The 20,936-nt window shown below is 44.4% G+C and overlaps 1 protein-coding gene across 9 annotated transcripts in view; it reads left to right on the top strand.

Annotated features, from left to right (window-relative positions):
* Positions 1–522: 522 nt before the first annotated feature.
* The window catches only part of LOC102463526 (urea transporter 2), a 62,423-nt gene continuing 42,009 nt past the window's right edge, over positions 523–20,936 (top strand). For 2 of the 9 annotated variants that reach the window (XM_075932741.1, XM_075932738.1), the window contains exons 1-4: positions 523–678; positions 17,033–17,095; positions 18,414–18,643; positions 20,635–20,813. In XM_075932741.1, the coding sequence (XP_075788856.1) occupies positions 20,640–20,813 (174 nt within the window). In that variant the 5' untranslated portion in view covers positions 523–678; positions 17,033–17,095; positions 18,414–18,643; positions 20,635–20,639. Of the gene's footprint in view, positions 679–2,582; positions 4,919–16,823; positions 17,096–18,413; positions 18,644–20,634; positions 20,814–20,936 lie in introns of those variants that run through there. The other 7 variants (XM_075932739.1, XM_075932740.1, XM_075932742.1 and 4 more) reach the window with 7 other exon arrangements.

Genomic DNA, 20,936 nt, shown 5'->3' with positions numbered 1-20,936 from the left:
TTATGAGCCCAAAGCAGCCTTACACCTTGGGGTTAGGGTGGGAAGGTTTCCAAAGCCAAATCTATATCATAACTGGCTCTTATCATTAGAATTGGCCAAAGCAAAACCCGGGCTTCGATGCCCTCCTCAGTTTTGAGGGAGTTGGATGGTTCCGATTTTTACAGTTCACTCCCTTCTCTGCTAAAAAGCCGTCTGCATCGATATGTGTTTTGATGTGTTAAAAGAAACAATCGTTTCATTCTTGGACAAAAGAGATACCATGCAAATAGCCCTGAGGATTCAGGGCAGGTTCAGGCTCCTGAGGATTCTTCTTAAGTGACTTAAAAGACAAAGATCACCAATTAAAGAATTGAATTTGAATGTGGCACAGAGCGGTGCGGGCTTGATAAAAATGCAGAAAAGCAGCCGGAAAGATGGGGTTTAGGGTGGTACAAGACAGAAAACCAAGACTAAAAGGCAGAGTAGACAAGTGGCTACTTTCTAAGCATTTCTTTGCCACTCACTGTGTAACCTGAAATGGTAGGAGGAGGGCTCTAATTAGCCGTGTTATGATAGGAGCTCTTCTAGCTATATAAACTGGTAGTGCACTTGTTCTACTATCTCCAGCTCATTGCACATTCTTCAACAGATAGTCGGATACTGCATAGCAACAGCTGCCTTGCTCAACTCAGCTGGAAGGTAAGAGGAGTTTGTTTTAATGCGGTGCTTGAATTTTCTTATGTATCTCTGCATTTTTCCTCCAACTAGGAAATTACAAACTGTTAATAAACCCTCTAATGAAAGGAAATGAAAAGAAATTAAGCAGATTAGAGTGTGAATCAGCAACAGGAGACTGCCTGAAGCATATTAATTACCAGAAGTTTTCTGCCAAGCACTGTAATTGCACTTATTAACCCAACAGATTGTACCTTTGATAAATGTGCTGCTTCTCTCTCACCTTTTCTGTTTACTGCCTTTTAATTTTGCAAATAAAAAATGATCCTGTCAAAATTGATGAGGATCAACTGCGATAGTAAAGCCAAAGTTTGTCTAATACTTGGACAGTTATTTGCAAGTTGAAATATGGATGGATTTATTGAGTGTTTGGTTGCCACAGTTAAGCTATAATTGAAATGAATGTTTTAAGAAGGCATTTATTTATTAGCAACTAGCCAATTAGCCCATCATAAGACGGGATTTTCAGGTCTCACCTCCACATCGGTCTTCTCTCCTGAGCCTCCGGTCTCTCACTCCGTCTTTCTTTCTCTCTCTCTCTCTCTCCCCCCTCCTCCTCCTACTGCTTTCCCCTCTCTCTCTCAGCTCTCCTCCCCCTCCTGCCTCTCACTCGGGGGATCACGGAGTCCAAATAGCCATTTGGGCTCTGCACTCCCCGTGCTGCATGGGGAGCGCAAAGCCCAAATGGTCACTTGCGCCACTTGCTCCCACATGGCGGCCTGGCTGAGCGGTGCAGAAGTCAGCTGAGTACCACGGCAGGAGGTGAAGGGGAGCGGGGCGGTGATGTTCATGGCCAGGGGGCAAGGCCTGGAGCCTCTGTCACGCCACACATCACCGGTCCGGCCCCCTTCTCCTCCCGCCGTGGCACTCGGCTGACTTCCGCAGCGCTTGGCCAGGCTGCCGCGGGGGAGCAAGCGGTGCAAGCAGACATTTGGGCCCAACACTCCCCATGCAGCACGGGCTGCCCAGAGGGAACAGCCAGCATTTCAGGCAACAGCGCCGCCTAGAGGGAACAGCCAGCATTTCTGGCAACAGCGCCGCCTAGAGGGAACAGCCAGCATTTCTGGCAACAGCGCCGCCTAGAGGGAACAGCCAGCATTTCAGCGTTACAGACTCGGGCTACTATATATATGACTAGCCAATTAGCCCGTCATAAGACGGGATTTTCAGGGCTCTCCTCCATGTCGGTCTTCTCTCCTGAGCCGCCGGTCTCTCTCTCCGTCTCTCTCTCTCTCTCTCTCCTCCTCCTACTGTGTCCCCCTTTCTCTCTCTCTCAGCTCTCCTCTGCCTCCTGCTTCTCTCTCTGGCACTCATTAGACCCAATACAGTCACAGATCATAAGCATGTGATCAATATACTTACAAATAGGCCAGACCTAGGGTGTGTTCTCATCATTGGGGTGTGCTCCAGCATGCTCAGGTAAGGTCTGACCAAGAATTTTTTGATTCATGCTTCTCTATATGCTCCTTAGCTAACAAGACAACTTTAACAAATACCCAGTTGGATGCAATTTATCCTTGCCACTTTCCTTCCTCTAAGCCTTTCTTTCTTATCTTCTCCCTGCATCCTTGCTTGCCAGCAGAGCAGTGGGATGGCTTAAGCTTGTTTCTTTGAAAAAAACTTTCCTTTGTCTTGTTACAGCAGGAAGCTGTTTGTTAGTTTTGGAGCTTCACATCCTTCCCACACTAAAAGTAACTCTACTTATTCTCACAGCCTTCTTTTATTTGCTTATTGGGATCTTCTCCCTGTTATCCACAATCTATAAAGCAAACACATTATTTTCTTAACCAGACTTAAACTAACTCTTATTGTTTAGTTTTATAATTACCCTACATTCCCCACCTTAACACTACACGCGCATGTATTTGCTACATTAAGCATTTTAAACATACATCTATAATTTTGCAATATCTTGTACAATTAACAAACCTGAGAGTACAAAATGCAAATTACAGTGATCACAATCATGTGGATAATTGCCACAGCTTTGAACACCAATTTTCTTGGATGTAATTCCACCTCATATGTTTGTTCCCACCATGTGGGAATAGTTAATTCCCAAATACTCTGTTCCAGGGAGGAATAGAATGCCCAGACTTGGGTATTGCTTTTAAAACATCCTCCTATCATCTGAATTCAACCTGCCATTCAGTTACATTATGGAAAATGGGTATATGGTGCAAAGTCTTTCCATTTAATTTTGGTGGGAAACAAAACATTGGCCAAAGATGATAATATTTGGATCTACACCAACAATGGTTATTTCCAGCCACCACGCAATATTTACCATTCCCAGAAGAAGCGCTTTTTAAAAAATTCCTTAGCATCTAAACCAGGGCTACTCAACACATGGCCGTGAGCCACATGCTGCCTGCAGCCTGTTTGTCTGCAGCCCACAGTGCGGTTTGGGTTTACAAGAGGTTCAACCCACGGCCCCCCGGGTGGGATCCTTTGAACATGACCTCCACTGGGAACACACTCCATAATGGCAAGTTGATAGAATGGTCTCCTGTTGATATGTGCTTTAGTAGTTACATTTCTGGATTGTCATTGCTCATTCAAAGTACTATCATATGGGTGGAAATCAGGTAAATATTGCATTTTGTGAATATCAGCAGAACTGACTTAAATGGGACCTGTATGTTGTGTAGTCTTGCCTTAATCTTTGTATTCATGCTCTCCAGTATGAAAGAAGCTATTTGCATATATTTGCATATAGATTTGCATGTACAAGCAACCACACTTAAGTTGTGGCCCTCGGCATGGGCTGTGAGTATCATTGCGGCCCATGAGGCTTCCAAGTTGAGTAGCCCTGATCTAAACTGTACTGTGCAATTTAGAGATTGCTCAATGTCATGGGACACAACTCTCTGCTACAGCGCCTCCTACTGGTTGCTCCAGGGAATCAGTCCTTACTCAGAGGGGCTTCCACTTCTGGCCAGGTCTCATCCATCTTTGCTCCACGCTCTCACTCTGGACCCATGTCACTCCTGGACCATGGCGTGCTCTACAGTGGTCTCTCAGCCCCTTTCCAGCAGTTTATCAGCAGTCTTTAGCCTAGTGCCTACCACCATGGCCAATTGCAGCCTCAGGTTCTATCTGCTTCAGGTTCTAAGCTCTGGCGGTAGCTTTGTCCTGCCCTTCTCTAATCCCTTTACTGCCTCTAGTTCCCTGGGCCACTTCACTTGTGACCCTTTCCATTCTCCTGGCCCTTGTAGCAAGGCCAGCAGCATGGCAAGTCTCAGGCAGGAGCTTTCCTCTCTAACCCCCCTGAGCCTGCCCACCACTGCTCTCCCGAAGGTGCTCCTCTGGGAACCTGGATCTGCCAGGGCCCAACTGTTCAAGCTCTGCTGAGCAGCTCCTTTTATACAGGGCTGCCTCAGCAAGCCACGCTCTGGTTGGCTCTTTAGAAGCCTCTCCCTGCTTGGCCAAAGCTCTGAGCAGGCTCCCTCCTGCCTGCTTTAACCCCTTCCAGCCAGTATAGGACAGTGGTCCCACCACACTCCTGAAGAGTGAACCCACACACCAGCAACTCTCTCTGTAAGATATTACACAGGAATATGTGGGTGTGAGCAACAGGACAAGTCTGGGGCTTTCTAGACTTTGTCATTATCATGCAACAGTATTTGAGAAGGAGAAGCAAGCTCTTTTCTAACCTTGTGAGTTGCAGTATCTTCTGGTATTCCTAGTGGTTGAATTTTAACTATGGTTTGAATGGCCTGATGTCCTTCAAGTACTGGGATGGATGGTATGGATGGTATGGGTGAAATATGGTGTCCTGTATCCATTTCATGGTATTGGAACCTTGAGAGGTTTTGTTGTTGTACACCAATCAGTCGGATCTTTCCCATACCACATTTTTAATTTCTCTGTAGGTCTATGGGCAGTTTACCTTATTCTGTATCACTGAGAGTGGCTTGTTTTTGCCAACTACCTTCGCTCCAGATATAGAACATGGTGTGGTCCTGGCCATCACCCTGCTTTGATAACCTTCATTGTTTTACTTAACTATTCCATTCGCTTTGTGATGTACTTCCTTACACTAACGGCACGCTATAGACACTTATTAATCAAAAACTTCTAAGTTCTTTCCTTTACTCATTCATTGGGCTCAGGGTGTCCTTGTGTTGATCCTACAAGGTCTCCAAATCCAGCTGGTGTCAGGCTGATGCTCTGGCTCCCAAACCATCCTGCTACATCCCTGGTAAATATGATTCATTGACTTTGCATTTGAATTGAGTCAGGTGCTTTTACTGCTGCATTTGTATTAACAAAGTCTTTCCAATCGTTCTTTATCATTTTACCATACAATTGGCCAAGCTCCAGTAGATACATTCCTTTTGGCAAATGAGATTAAACAAACAACACCGGCACTGTATACATTGGGGCCTTAATACCAATCCATTATTGGGTCCTGCCTCCATCTTGTGGCAACCTGAGATTGTGTTGCCCTTAGTTCTACCCTTCCCAAGTCCCTGAAGAGTACATAGTGATAAGCCCTTGTCTGCATAAACTTTACAGGAAATACAAAACCTGTGGGCTGTGTCTACACTGGACCCCTTTTCTGGAAAAGGGATGCAGACGAGACAAGTCAGTATTTCAAATGAAGCGGGGATTTAAATTTTCCCCGCTTCATTTGTATAAACATGGCTGCCGCTTTTTTCCGGCTCGGGGCTTTGCCGGAAAAAAGCGCCAGTCTAGACGGTGATCTTTTGGAAAATAAAGCCTTTTCTGAAAGGTCCCTTATTCCTGATTTTAAGAGGAATAAGGGACCTTTCGGAAAAGGCTTTATTTTCCGAAAGATCCCCGTCTAGACTGGCGCTTTTTTCCGGCAAAGCCCCGAGCCGGAAAAAAGCGGCAGCCATGTTTATACAAATGAAGCGGGGAAAATTTAAATCCCCGCTTCATTTGCAATACCGACTTGTCTCGTCTGCATCTCTTTTCCGGAAAAGGGGTCCAGTGTAGACACAGCCGTGTAGTATCCCTCAGGCCTAGCATACCCATATGGAAAATTCAAGGTATTATTTCCTAAATAGGGATTGATGTGATGGTTACCATGGTTTTGTTCATTCCGAGACCACTGGACTTTGTATGTGATATATAGTGGCATTGTTTAGTTCCCACCACAGTTGACCTGGGCTTCTGGCTTTTACTTCAGTGACAGAGGCTTCCTTACAGGAAGTGAGAAAACAGATTGACAGAGCCAGACAAGTACCCAGAAATCACCTACTTCAAGACAGGCTCAACAAGGCAAATATCAGAACACCACAGGTCATCACCCTACAGTCCCAAGCTTAAACCCCTCCAACACTTCATTGACAATGTGCAACCTATCATGTATAACAATCACTCACTCTCACAGACCTTCGGAGACAAGCCAATCCTTGTCTACAGACAACTCTTCCTCCCCCCAACCTGAAGTAAATCTTTTCCAGCAGCTACACACCGCACCTCAGGTACATTCATCCAGGAACCTACCCCTGCAATAAACCACATTACCAACTCTGTCCACATATCTATATATGTGACACCATCACACAACCTAACCTCATAAGCCACAACATCAGAGGCTCACACAACTGCACATCCGCTAATGTGATATGCCATCAAATCCAGCAATTCCCCTCAGCCATGTACACTGGATTTAAAAGTGGCCATTCTTCTACAAAGGAATTTCAATTCCCAATTACAGCGAGAGACTACAGAACTGGAATTCATCTACAAATCTGACACTGTTACCCTAGGCTTGAATAAAGACATTAATTGGTTAACGTACTACAAAGCCAATTTCTCTTACCTTTGATATCTGCATTTTCACATCCAAAGCTATGACGGGGATACATCCAGCCCACTTAATTAGCTTCATTAACACAGGTATTTTGATTAGTCTCTAAGGGTATGTCTACACTACCCTCCTAGTTCGAACTAGGAGGGTAATGTAGGCATACCGCACTTGCAAATGAAGCCCGGGATTTGAATTTCCCGGGCTTCATTTGCATAAGCGGGGAGCCGCCATTTTTAAAACCCCGCTGGTTAGAACCCCGTGCAGCGCGGCTACACGGGGCTCGAACTAGGTAGTTCAGACTAGGCTTCCTATTCCGAACTACCGGTACACCTCGTGGAACGGTAGTTTGGAATAGGAAGCCTAGTCCGAACTACCTAGTTCGAGCCCCGTGTAGCCGCGCTGCACGGGGTTCGAACCAGCGGGGTTTTAAATGGCGGCTCCCCGCTTATGCAAATGAAGCCCGGGAAATTCAAATCCCGGGTTTCATTTGCAAGTGCGGTATGCCTACATTACCCCGCTAGTTCGAACTAGCGGGGTAGTGTAGACATACCCTAAGGTACCACAGGACTACTCATTGTTTCCAAACTTAGATTGTTATGTTTGTGTTTATTGAGTGATGGTTCTAGATACCACAGTGGTAGACTTCTTATGCGCCAGTACTCCAGCTTCTCTATATACTGCCAATACCCTGAAAAATAAAATAGTTTTGGTGTTTCCTTAGTGGGAATCTTTGTGCAACTTTAATTGGGTAACATGTAGCCATCAGTCTTTGCTTTTATGTCCTGCTTCTATATGGACCAAATAACATGCAGGGCTGACTTTTTGTATTGTATAGTATGGACCTCCCCACCTAGATGCCAGAAGTGACGGATTGTGTGGGGATAACTGCACCATCACACCATCCCCTACTTGCCAATGTCCATTTTAGGCTTGTTTGTTAAAGTACACCCTCTTTTTGGCAGTGTAATGGACACATACATGTCTCATAAATTTTCCCCCAGCAGTCTTCTTTCATTATGTTTGGCAAGGGGGACAGGAACAAATGTTGTGGGAGTCTCATCTCTTTGCCTATCATAACAGTAAAAGGAGTGATTTATTTTGGCTTTCCCTGTAAAGCCATAAGAATCAAAGGCCACTTTTCATGCCCGTCTTCGCCTGATTCTCACACTGCATTGTTTTGATTATTCTGTTTGCCCTTTCTACCCAGCCAGAAGCCTGGGGCAGGTAGGGGATGTGACATATTTGCTCCTTTCCCAGCATGATGCAAGCATCTTTTATTACTATCACTGTCTACAGTCTAGGGCAGTCTCCACGTAAAAAGACATGCTTCACCAAATCTTTCTTTAACAGGTGCAGTATTTTTTCTAGAATATAAGACCTCTGTTTAATAACAGCATCAAAAATTCTAGGCTAACACTGCATTACAGAGCGTACAGCTGTCCTACTGTAGCACTGCTAGCTCTGGTCTACACTAGAGAGTTATTTCAAAATAGCCCCCCTTATTTCAAAATAATAAGCAAAGCGTCCACACTACCAGGCCAGTTATTTCAAAATGATGGGCTGCTTATTTTGAAAACTGTGCTCCTGCTTCCCTTGGAGAAGAACACTTGTTTTAAAATAGTGCTATTTATTTATTTCGAAATAGTACATGTGTGGACTTCTCCCCAGAGTAATTCCAAGTAATTATGCCCCAGTGCTTCCTGGGGCTCTAAGTCAAGATAGCACCGCCACAATAATGGAGCCTGCCTCAGACTAATTGCAAGGATCCACCATAGTGCGGACACACTATTTCGACTTTGTTATGTCAGGAGTTATTATTTCAAATTTAGTTATTTTGAAATAATTTCCTAGTATAGACATGCCCCTAGAGTGGACCATCTAAGCCAATGTGAGAGGGTTCTCCTGCTGACACAGTGCGATCTGCACCAATGCCTAGGTCAGTGTAATTTAGGTCACTTGGGAAAGGGAGGTGGCTTATTCATACCCCTGAAAGACGGAACTTATAGTGACTGAAAGGCTGTGTCTACATTGGCATCCCTTGCTGGAAAAGGGATGCTAATGAGACACATCGCAATTGCAAATTCCGCGGGGGATTTAAATATCCCCCGCGGCATTTGCATTTACATGGCTGCTGCTTTTTTCCGGCTTGGGGATAAGCCGGAGAAAAGCACCAGTCTAGATGCGATTCTCCGGAAAATAAGCCCTTTTCCGGAGGATCTCTTATTCCTACTTGAAAGAGATCCTCCGGAAAAGGGCTTATTTTCCGGAGAATCGCGTCTAGACTGGCGCTTTTCTCCGGCTTATCCCCAAGCCGGAAAAAAGCGGCAGCCGTGTAAATGCAAATGCCGTGGGGGATATTTAAATCCCCCGCGGAATTTGCAATTGCGATGTGTCTCATTAGCATCCCTTTTCCAGCAAGGGATGCCAATGTAGACACAGCCAAATTGTTGTGTGTACATACCCACACTGTACATTGGCTACCTATCCTTGTAAGTGGTAGCTCCCCTGCACAGCCAATTGACCTGGATAAACCCACGTACTGTTGCCCAGGTGGGTTGTTTTAGTACAAGCCAGGCAATTGTTAACACAAAGTTTTGCATCTCTTTTACAACCCAGCCCTCTTACTCAGGCAGGGTATGTCTACACTACAGCTCTAATTCAAACTAACTTAGTTCGAATTAGTTAATTCGAACTAAGCTAATTCGAACTAACGCATCCAGACTAAAAAACTAGTTCGAATTAGCATTTTGCTGATTCGAACTAGCATGTCCACACAGAGTGGACCGTGAACCGGGGTTAAGGACGGCCGGAAGCAGTGCCGTCAGGGCATCAGATGAGGACTTAGAGCGTGGAGCTGCTGTCTCAGGCTAGCCGAGGGCTGTGCTTAAAGGGACCCGACCCCCACCCCGGACAGACAGTTCTCAGGGGTGCCCCGCTTGCAAAGCAGTCCTGGCTTGGATTGCCCGGAGTACCCACACTGGGCACATCACAGCACTCGGCCATCAGACCGGCTGCACTTGCTGCAGGCTGCCATCTGGGGAGAGGGGGCAATTGGGGGGCTGCAGGAGAGCTTCCACCCCCAGAAGCCCGAAGAGCCAGCCCAGTCCTCCCCATCGGGGGCTCATACCCCGTTCCTCCCTCACCTCCTTCCACTTACCCCTCCCTAGCCCCCCTTCCTGATGTACAAAATAAAGGACAATTGTGTTCAAAAATAGAATCTCTCTTTATTGAACAAAACTGGGGGAGACTGGGAAAAGGAGGTGGGAGAGGGGAAGAGAGAGGCTGGGAGAGGGGAGGGCAACTAAAATGATCAGGGGTTTGGAACAGGTCCCATATGAAGAGAGGCTAAAGAGACTGGGACTTTTCAGCTTAGAAAAGAGGAGATGGAGGGGGGATATGAGAGAGGTCTATAAAAGCATGAGTGGGGTGGAGAGGGTGCATACAGAAAAGTTCTTCATTAGTTCCCATAACAGAAGGACTAGAGGACACCAAAGGAAAGGAATGGGTAGCAGGCTTCAAACTAATAACAGAAAGTTGTTCTTCACAAAGCAAAGAGTCAACCTGTGGAACTCCTTGCTGCAGGAGGCTGTGAAGGCTAGAACTAGAATAGAGTTTAAAGGGAAGTGAGATCAAGTCATGGAGGTTGGGTCCATGGAGTGGTATTAGCCAGGGGGTAGGAGTGGTATCCCTGCCCGAAGTTTGTGGAAGGCTGGAGAGGGATGGCACGAGACAAATGGCTTGGTCACTGTCTTTGGTCCATCCCCTTCAGGGTCCCTAGGGTTGGCCACTGTCAGCAGACAGGCTACTGGGCTAGATGGACCTTTGGTCTGACCCAGTACGACCATTCTAACCTCAGGGCTCAGGGTCGGGGGTCCCAGTGGACCACCTTGATTTTCATGCACACCTGCTCCTGGGTGGCCAGGCTGGCAGCTCTCCAGCTCTCCTGGACGGCCGCTTTCCTGTGCCTAGTGCGGAGGTCGTGGACGAGGTCCACGATGTCTGCACTGGACCAGGCGGGTGCCCGCCTCTTGCAGTCCTGGGCAAGCTCCCGGGAGCCACCAGCCTGGTCCTGGGAAGAGGGGGAGGGCTGGGGAGCATCGGCTGGCTCAAGCCGTGCCAGGTGCTGGGTCTGCTGGCTGGGTGCTGGCAGGCTTGCACCTGGCACGGGCACCGTAGCCAGCCCCTGCCCTCATGGCAGGACCAAATACTGTCTAGACCATCCCTTATAGACATTTATCTAACCTACTCTTAAATATCTCCATAGATGGAGATTCAACAGCCTCCCTGGGCAATTTATTCCAGTGTTTGACTACCCTGACAGTTAGGAACTTTTTCCTAATGTCCAACCTAAACCTCCCTTGCTTCAGTTTAAGCCCATTGCTTCTTGCTCTGTCCTCAGAGGCCAAGATGAACAAGTTTTCTCCCTCCTCTTCATGACACCCTTTTAGATACAGAAAACTGCTATCATGTTCCCCCTCAATCTTCTCTTTTCTAAACTAAACAAGCCCAATTCTTTCATTCTTCCTTCATAGGTCATGTTCTCTAGACCTTTAATCATTCTTTTTGCTCTTCTCTGGACCCTCTCCAATTTCTCCACATCTTTCTTGAAATGCGGTGCCCAGAACTGCACACAATACTCCAACTGCAGACTAGAGTAACCTGTGCAAACTAGAGTAGAAGAATGACTTCTTGTGTCTTGCTCACAACACACCTGTTAATGCATCCCAGAATCATGTTTGCTTTCTTTGCAACAGCATCACACTGCTGACTCATATTCAACTTGTGGTCCACTATAACCCCTAGATCCCTTTCTGCCATACTCCCTCCCAGACAGTCGCTTCCCATTCTGTATGTATGAAACTGATTGTTCCTTCATAAGTAGAGCACTTTGCATTTGTCTTTATTAAACTTCATCCTATTTACCTCAGACCATTTCTCCAATTTGTCCAGGTCATTTTGAATTATGACACTATCCTCCAGATTAGTCGCAACCCATCCCAGCTTGGTATCATCTGCAAACGTAATAAGCGTACTTTCTATGCCAATATCTAAATCGTTGATGAAGATATTGAACAGAGCCGGTCCCAAAACAGACCTCTGCGGAACCCCACTTGTTATGCCTTTCCAGCAGGATTGTGAACCATTAATAACTACTCTCTGAGTACGGTTATCCAGCCAGTTAAACACCCACCTTATAGTAGCCCCATCTAAATTGTATTTACCTAGTTTATTTATAAGAATATCATGTGAGACCGTATCAAACGCCTTACTAAAGTCTAGGTATACCACATCCACTGCTTCTTCCTTATCCACAAGACTCATTATCCTATTAAAGAAAGCTATCAGATTGGTTTGACATGATTTATTCTTTACAAATCCATGCTGGCTGTTCCCTATCACCTTACCACTTTCCAACTGTTTACAGATGATTTCCTTAATTACTTGCTCCATTATCTTCTCTGGCACAGAAGCTAAACTAACTGGTCTATAGTTTCCTGGGTTGTTCTTATTTCCCTTTTTATAAATGGGCACTATATAAATGGGCACTGTCTCCCATGATTTTCCAAAGATGATAGCTAGAGGCTTAGATACCTCCTCTATCAGCTCCTTGAATATTCTAGGATGTATTTCATCAGGCCCTGGTGACTTGCTGACATCTATCTTTTCTAGGTGATTTTTGACTTGTTCTTTTTGTATTTTATCTTCTAAAACTACCCCCTTCCCACTAGCATTCACTATGCTAGGCATTCCTTCAGACTTCTCGGTGAAGACCGAAACAAAGAAGTCATTGAGCATCTCTGCCATTTCCAAGTTTATTGTTACTGTTTCTCCCTCCTCACTGACCAGTGGGCCTACCCTGTCCTTGGTCTTCCTCTTGCTTTTAATGTATTTATAAAAAGTCTTCTTGTTTCCTTTTATTCCCATAGATAGCTTGAGCTCATTTTGTGCCTTTTCCTTTCTAATCTTGCCCCTGCATTCCTGTGCTGTTTGCCTATATTCATCCTTTGTAATTTGTCCTACTTTCCATTTTTTATATGACTCCTTTTTTATTTTTAGATCATGCAAGATCTCGTGGTTAAGCCAAGGCGGTCTTTTGCTGTATTTTCTATCTTTCCGACACATCGGAATAGCTTGCTTTTGGGCCCTTAATGTCCCTTTGAAAAACTGCCAACTCTCCTCAGTTGTTTTTCTCCTCAGTCTCGATTCCCATGGGACCTTACCTATCAGCTCTCTGAACTTACCAAAATCCGTATTCCTGAAATCCATTGTCTCTATTTTGCTGTTTTCCTTTCTACCCTTCCTTAGAATTGTGAACTCCATAATTTCATGATCACTTTCACCCAAGCTGCCTTCCACTTTCAAATTCTCAACCAGTTCCTCCCTATTTGTTAGGATCAAATCTAGAACAGCTTCCCCCTTCTGAAATAAAAAGTTGCCTCCAATGCAGTCCAAGAACTTATTGGATAGTCGGTGCCCTACAGTGTTATTTTCCCAACATATATCTGGATAGTTGAAGTCCCCCATCACCACCAAATCTTGGGCTTTGGATGATATTGTTAGTTGTTTAAAAAAAGCCTCATCCACTTCTTCCACCTGTGTAGGTGGCCTGTAGTACACTCCTAGCATGACATTAACTTTGTTTTTAATCCCTTTTAGCCTAACCCAGAGACTCTCAACACTTCCGTCTCCTATGTCCATCCCAACCTCACTCCAAGTGTGTTCATTTTTAATGTATAAGGCAACACCTCCTCCCTTTTTTCCCCACCTATCCTTCCTGAGCAAGCTGTACCCTTCCATACAAACATTCCAATCATGTGTATTATCCCTCCAAGTTTCTGTGATGCCAACAATGTCATAATTGTACTTATTTATTAGCACTTCCAGTTCTTCCTGCTTAATAAGGGGAGCCAAAACACCAAATTCCTATGCGGGGCCCTGACATCTCTGGGCTTGGCAGATCACAACCCCAGTACCTCTGGGCTTGGCATGTCGGTTCTGAAATCAAACAAATTGCTTGAGTGCCAGCCTTTAATTGCTTGAGCCCTGGTCCCTCTTTCATTGCCAATTAAGCTCTGAGCAAATCCTGTGAGTGGGTCCCTTTGTGGTCGTAGGCTCACCCCTCAATTTATATCATTGGTCCCTTAGGGTGCAGCCCTTTGGTATTTAGATTCTGTACTGCACTTGGGATAAATGGGCAAGGAGGGCCCTTGTGAGAAGGAATTCTTCCAGGCCGCTCTGGAGTCTCATCAATAAATAGTCCTGATGGCAAATGGCTCTTGGTTCTCATGCTAAGCGATTTGTGAGGTAGGGAAGGGCAGCTCCAGAATCACTTTTGCCTTTTGTTTGCCTAGAACTTGCTGGCTGAGTTGCAGGACTAGTCCTGGGAAGGAAACCTTCGTCTTCACTAGCTGGGCCTTTTTTCTGGGTTTTGCTTGAATCCAGCTTTTATCAAACCCTTAAGTAGGGCTTCCAATACCTTAAAGTGACTTTCCCCTGTCAGCAGTATGCACCAGATTGTCATCTACATATTGCATGTTTTCTTCATCGATTCAGGCCTAAATCATTAGCTGGAGTTGTTTTCAGTCTAGAGCATTTTAATCTTTTAGTTCAATGGTTTCATTTCAATGCTTGTTTTCACTTATAAAACAACATCTTAGAGATTTTCATTCCATCATATGTATATATTTTCCAAAGCACACAGCAATCTGAAAAAAATCACAACCTCTCAGGAGCCTTATAGCATCTTAATTAAGTAACATATTTTGCTTACATTTCTTTTGCCCTCTTTACAGTGCAGGCTGCATTTGCTACAGGGGAAATAAACATTCCTTCCATAATTTACCTTCCACTTATTTGATATAGTATTATATTACCCCTATCAATTTCCACATGAAGTGTACCTGGTGCACCCTAATCAAAGTGAATGTCTGGTTACTCAGAATGACCTTCACGCCCTCTGTTCCAAATAGTGCTCCTTTTGTGCATTTCTTCCTTGCCATGGCTCCAGAGAGGCCCTGTCTTTTTAATTTTTCATTCTTCTCCTGCAGTGCTTAGCTGCTGTTTTATGACTGAAAAAGAATCCAGTCTGTTCCGGCTCTCCTGGCTCTCGCTGTCCCTGCAACAGCCACAACCAAGTCCTCTGGGATTCATTTAAAAAGTGATTGAATTTGAACAAAACACAGAAATACTCAAAGGGCTAAGTGCTCAATAACAAAGCCAAATAACACTCGCTTACCTGTGGTTGGCAAAAAATGTCCATCGGTGTTGCAACTCTAAATGAAAGATTCAAATGGATTTTTAGTGGTATTTTTTCAAAGGCAATTTATACAAAATAGGGTTTTGCAAACCAGAAGTGTGGTTATAGGTGCTTAACGTCTTACATAATTATACAAATCTAGTTTCACATTTAAAAAAAAAATCTTTGCTTAACGTCCTTTCTGTTGCTCTAATTATTTTTACCCAGCTATCCCCAGATGATGTGCCCCTTCAGTACATTCAGAGGTGGTCAAGTTCCAATGAAAAACCCTATTTCCTTTAGTGACTTTGACTAAATTGTCCACATTCAAATCAGACTGCCTCTCTGTTTGCAGCCGTCCTTTGCAATTGATTAATTAGAGGTGCTTCCTTTCAGAAAAGGGCCCAATTTTCTTCAGAACAGCTATAAAGATTCCTGGGAACAAAAGCAGTCGTATTAATTACCACCCTCTGACACCTCCCCCATGCGCACATTGTTTGACTGCAAGGGCTGCACCTGGCGTCACTGTACCAGTTTGTACTGCCATACCTGGGTTTCATTATCAAAGCAAGTATCTCTTCTTATACCACTTTCACTCTAGCATTTCTACAACCCCAACATATTTCATTCCTTCCAAGTCCACAATGATAATTTGTGCAAGTGCACCTTTTAACACCTCCCTCTCCTTCCTTACATCTCTAACTTATCTCCCAAAGAGACGCATTCGCCGGCTGATTTCTCTCAGGAACACTGAACTTATTTCTGGGCTTTTCTGCACTCATTCGTCAAGATGGCGCTCTTTGCCTAGCCAAACATAGCCATCACTTCTAGTCCCTGAAACACAGCCATCTTCATCTGTGCTTTCTTTTCCTTCAGATGGCTTAGGAAGTATTGATATTTGTCTCCAGGGTCACCAGAGTGTCTAAGTCTTTAACATTTCAGCAGCAGTTAATGAACCATTATCATGCTCTGCCAATAACGTATCTATTTACGGCATTCACCAGATGTGTGCTGCGCTCTGTCAGGAATTTCATTACTGCATTGAATAGACTTCAGCCATGCTCATCCAGGCTTTCTTTTGCAGTGGTATCTAAAGTATGAATCAGAGTTCATCTGATGATACTGGATTTCTCTTTCAGAGAGAATTCTATACTGGCCCTAGAGGACTGGTCACTACCCCTTCACGCTGGGAGTTTATAGCAACTGAAATTAATGTCCGGGGTCCTCTCATGGAGCACCAAAATATTGGAATAATGAATAATAATATGGGGAATCACCAAAAACCTATTTCACCAGAAATCCCTTTGTTAAACCCAAAAGCCAAATGTTACTTTATGCAGCTGCTCTAAACATGTCTAACAGCCTAAAAATAAGCAGTCATTAAAGCAATACAGTAGCACAGTATTCTTGAGTATGTGACCAGTTTACTTACAAATAGGCTAAACCCAAGATTACCATCTCATTCTGGTGTACTCCTAATCAGGTACGGTCTAACCACTAATTTACAGTTCTCTGTATATTCTTTATATTTTTCAGCTAACTTGCTAGTTTTAGCAAAAAACCACATTGAAGCAGCTTATCCTTGCTAATTCCCTTCCTCTAGGGCTTTTCTCTTCTCTTCCTATCCTAGTTTACCAGCAGAACAGAGGGAAAGTTTGGGTTTGTTTCTTTGTAGACAATTTCCTTTGGTCTTTTTACTACACCTCGTTGATTTATTAGTTACTTTTGAAATCATACATGCTTCCCACACTACAAGTAATACTATTTATTATTCTCACAGCCTTCTTTTACTCGCTGGTTGGAGCTTTCTCCCTATTAGCCACAATCTATAAATCAAATTCGGTATTTTCTTAGCCAGACATAAGGTGACTCTAATTTTCTAACTGAATATTTATCCTGCACATTGGGAACATGTCTACAAGTATTATAAATGCATTCAAAGCGCGATAACATTTAGGATTGTGCGTGTGCATACGCGCATGCACATCACAAAATATGCATTTTGTACTTAATGTTGAGCAACATAAATGAAGATATATTGGAACAGATCTTAATCAACATCAATGGAACTATATTCATTTACGCCAGCTGGAAACCTTTCACAATAGAAGTCCTGAAGGAAGTGGAATATAATGAATGTAACTGCATGCTGGAAACTACTGGAATAAACAAGGACCATACGGGGCTTTAAATCGTTTTAAAATTATACAGAAACTGGAAAATCCTCAGGGTCACATTGGGAACAAGAGAAAGTCTTGTGTGGAGAAGAGAATATCTGATTCCTTTTCTATCTGCAGAGCCATAGGCGACGATCAAACCCACCCAACACATAGGAGAGAAGTTGCAAACCAGCATTATCTGTGAGTATTGAGCTAATAATTCTAATGAAAGTCTCTGGTGCTTTACCAGCTGCAAACAGAGCTTGCACTAGTGTATTATAATGTATATTTTCTAATAAATAGATTACTAGATGTACCATTTTATTTCAACACATGAAACAGTATTTACAACTCAGGCCAGATGTTCCAGGATTCAAACCCCTCCATCCACTTCACTGCTCTTGAGCTTTTCTCTGTCACTGCTGTAGTCATGGTGGCAGCAGAATGCTATGACTGCAATGTACAGAATGGAACTGACTTGATCTGGGGGTTGAGATGACACATTTATGTAATACCAGAGCTCCGTTGCAAGATGTATTGGCTCTGGATAGGTGATAGGGAACAATCAATTGGCTTCTCATTCACTGCAGAAGAATTACTGCTCTAGCTTAATTTTTGTGCATCAGACACCCAGGTAGATTTTTCCCCCCTTCCAAATAGGCTCTACATTATAACTATGAGATATTTTAAATAAACTGTATTTTTTCGTCTAAAGGCTATAATTTACTTAGGGCTATAATGAGATATCTTATCTGACAGATTTAAATTGTCAAGGCAAGGGGTGTCAAAAAAGGCATCATTACATAATGTAAACAATGCATCAGATTTGTGTAAAAACAGCAGTCAATAAAGTAACTCTGTGATGTGATGTATCAGAATTTGATCTTATAAGTTCCTTGCATCCTGATCACTTTCTAAATGCAGTTGTTGGGTGTTTGCCTATCACTCTTGAGTTTCATACCAGGAGGAATAAAAGGTGGAGCAGATCTGTACATGGAGTTGTACTATGATCAAATGAAACACAAAACACACACCTGGAATATTCCTTAGTTTTTCCACTTTTAATGTAAGAACAAATAGCCAATTGTTTTTCAAATTGTTTCATACCAAACCAGTAGGGAGCACATGCTGTAAATTAACATTGTAAATCCAGAGTGAATCCATAGAAACTAATGAAGTTACTCTGAATTTATCATGTGTAGTGGGGCAGAGTGGAGGAGAAGGAACCCCTCCGGCCACCATGTTGGGCTAAGGCTGACCCCACCCAGCCCTCTGACTGGAAACCAGGGGTTGGGGCCAGAGCTATAAAAGCCCAGCCAGTAGACTCACTCAGGACTGAGCCTGCAAAGGAACCAGAGGCCAGTCAGGGCTCCCAGCCTGGGAGGTTGGGCTTCCAACCCTCTCTGAGCCAGAGGCTGACAACTTGCTCCCTGCTTGGGAGCCAAAGGCCTGGCCTGGCCCACTAACGATAGCAGACCTTGCAGAGGACCCAGAAGACAAGCCTGTTTCTGTGCCCTAGCCCATGCCCAGGAACTGTGAGAAACTACTGCAGCTGCCAAGACCGTAGGCTTGTCCCAAAACCCCGACAGAGCCTGGCCTGAGGACAGGCCCAGACGCTTGACCCTGCCTGCACCAGGAGACCGGCTGAGCCCTGCCAACCTGCAAGCCGTGGAGGACTGGACCGGATCCCTGGGATCCCAGTGGGACGAGACCATCCTGGGCTCCCTGCCTACACAGCCAGAAACTCAGGTACCAGCTGAGGGGGAGAAAGGAAGTGGCCCAGGGGTTAGTGGGGGCTGTTAAAGGCCCCAAAGCCAGCGCATTTTGGGCTGAAGCCCCCGCTGAGCCCGTAGCAGCTGACACTGCTGCTCCTAGGGCCCTGGGCTGGGGCGCAGTGGAGTGGGTGTCAGTCTCCCCCTCGCCACTGCCACAGGCAATTAGCCTGTACCCCTCCTGAACAAGGAGCCCCCAAACCTGCAGTGTTGGTTTGCTTGTGGCCACGTCCTGAACCAAGGGCCTGGCCACGCCCTATAAACTAATTCTGTTTGTTGCTGCCATGCCCTGAACCAAGGACCTGGTCCACCCATAAACTGATTGTGTTTGTTATTGCCACACCCTGAATCAGGGCCTGGCCTTTCTGTATAAACTGACTTTGCTTGTGTCTTGCCACGTCCTGAACCAAGGCCTGGCCTATCCCCAAAAGGGCTGTATATATATAAATGACTTTGTCGTGTGCAGCCCGCCTGAAGGAAGGCCTGGCACGGACATGGGGCTTGGCTTAAAGGGACAGTCTATTGGGGTGGAGTGACCGCCCACTGACGCAGAGGAGGAGGAATCCCTCTGGGAAGCCAAGCTGACTACACATGATATAAACTTGAACTGAATTTAATCCTTAACTGGAATCTTAGGGGGGGGAAAAATCCCCAGAATCAAGAAACTCAGCCTATGTCTAGACTATAGGCCTACTTTTGAAGCTGTTTTTCGGAAGAGATCTTCCAAAAAACTTCTTCCAAAAGAGAGCATTCACACTGCAAAAGTGCATTGAAAAGCAATCTGCTTTTTCAAAAGAGTGTGTCCAGACTGAATGGATGCTCTCTTGTGTGTAAGCTGTGATTGCAGTTGATGGAGTGGCCACCAGGGCACCTGTGCTTTTTTCTCTTTCCTCTTCTTCCGAAAGAACTCCCTTTTCCCCGTCTACACACACCTTTTTGGGAAATAGCTCTTTCTCAAAAAGGCTTCTTCCTCATAGAATGAGGATTACCAATGCTGGAAAAAACTCTCTGTTCTTTCAATTTTCTTGTAGAAGAATGTGATTGCAGTGTGGATGTTCCTCAAGTTTTGTCGGAAAAACGACCATTTTTCTGACAAAACTATGTAATATAGACATACCCTCAGAGAGACACAAAAGACACTGTATCCAATTATACCAGCTTGGTCACTGCAGAATTGTTCCCAATGTACTTTTCCAGTTCTGCTTCACTTCTAAATATTAAATACTCTGTTGAAGAGTGGAAATCATGTGTTAATTTAACTTCAATAGCATATGTATTTATCAAAGGACTGACTGCTGGCCTGAGTAACTGACATGAATTCAAAAGACTTACTCCAGATTTAACCTACATCAGAAAGTAACTCTGTGAACACATATTTCATGTCGTTACCTCAGAGAATGAAAACATCCGTAGGTCTGCAGTTTCATTAAAAACATTCAGAAACCTCTCTCAGCCTCCGTTTTTCAATAGGTCAGATTTCATTTCAGCTCTCTGATGAGCACTAGATGGAGTCAGAGCAATTTAGTTTACACCTTGCAGGTTGTACAAAGTTCTCTGTCCTTTTGAGCAGGACCCAGGTGCTGCTGAGGGAATAGGAAAGATACTCATCATGTTCTTTATTAATATATTTGTTGATAACAATATAAACTCCAAATCATATAAGACTCTTGGGCAAAAAGAGCTGGTTTCCCCATTGTCCAGCAACAAGCATATTGTTAATATTATAGCAAAAAATCAGGAGTACATTATATAACTATTTTGATAGATGAGCCCTTATGTATAAAAATAAGCCAGTAATTTGCAAACTAAGCCTTGATCCTGCATCATTTAAGCCAAAGAGAGCAAACTCTGGCCTTTAATAATCCCATGACCCTTCCTGAGATTAAGCATAAATTCATGCCATGTTGTTGTGGGCATGTTTCCTACTGATTTCTTTCTGCTTGCCCTTTATCACACATGGCATGCTAGGAGGAATGAACAGATGTTCTCTGAGTGATATTTGTGACATCTCCAGTAGTCCACTCCCGGCCGATGCGTCTCTTGATGGACACAGGCCTAATGAATCTGAGTTTAAGCACCACCTCTGGCCAGCACATTCTCCAGACCTCCCAGCAAGAGTGCCACTTTTGGATATGCTGGAAGAACAGGTAGGCATAGTTTTCATGCAGCCTTCTTCTGAGGATGAAGTTCAGGCCAGGATAATGGAGGTGCACATTCTCATCTCACGTTACTCTGCTGTCCCTCACAAGGAACTGGGCCAAGTTCTGCCC

The sequence above is a fragment of the Pelodiscus sinensis genome, chromosome 6 (genome assembly GCF_049634645.1).
Source record: "Pelodiscus sinensis isolate JC-2024 chromosome 6, ASM4963464v1, whole genome shotgun sequence".
In the NCBI taxonomy this organism is placed as follows: domain Eukaryota; kingdom Metazoa; phylum Chordata; order Testudines; family Trionychidae; genus Pelodiscus; species Pelodiscus sinensis.
Note: the sequence above shows the minus strand (reverse complement) of the source record. Positions and strands in the feature narration are given on the sequence as shown.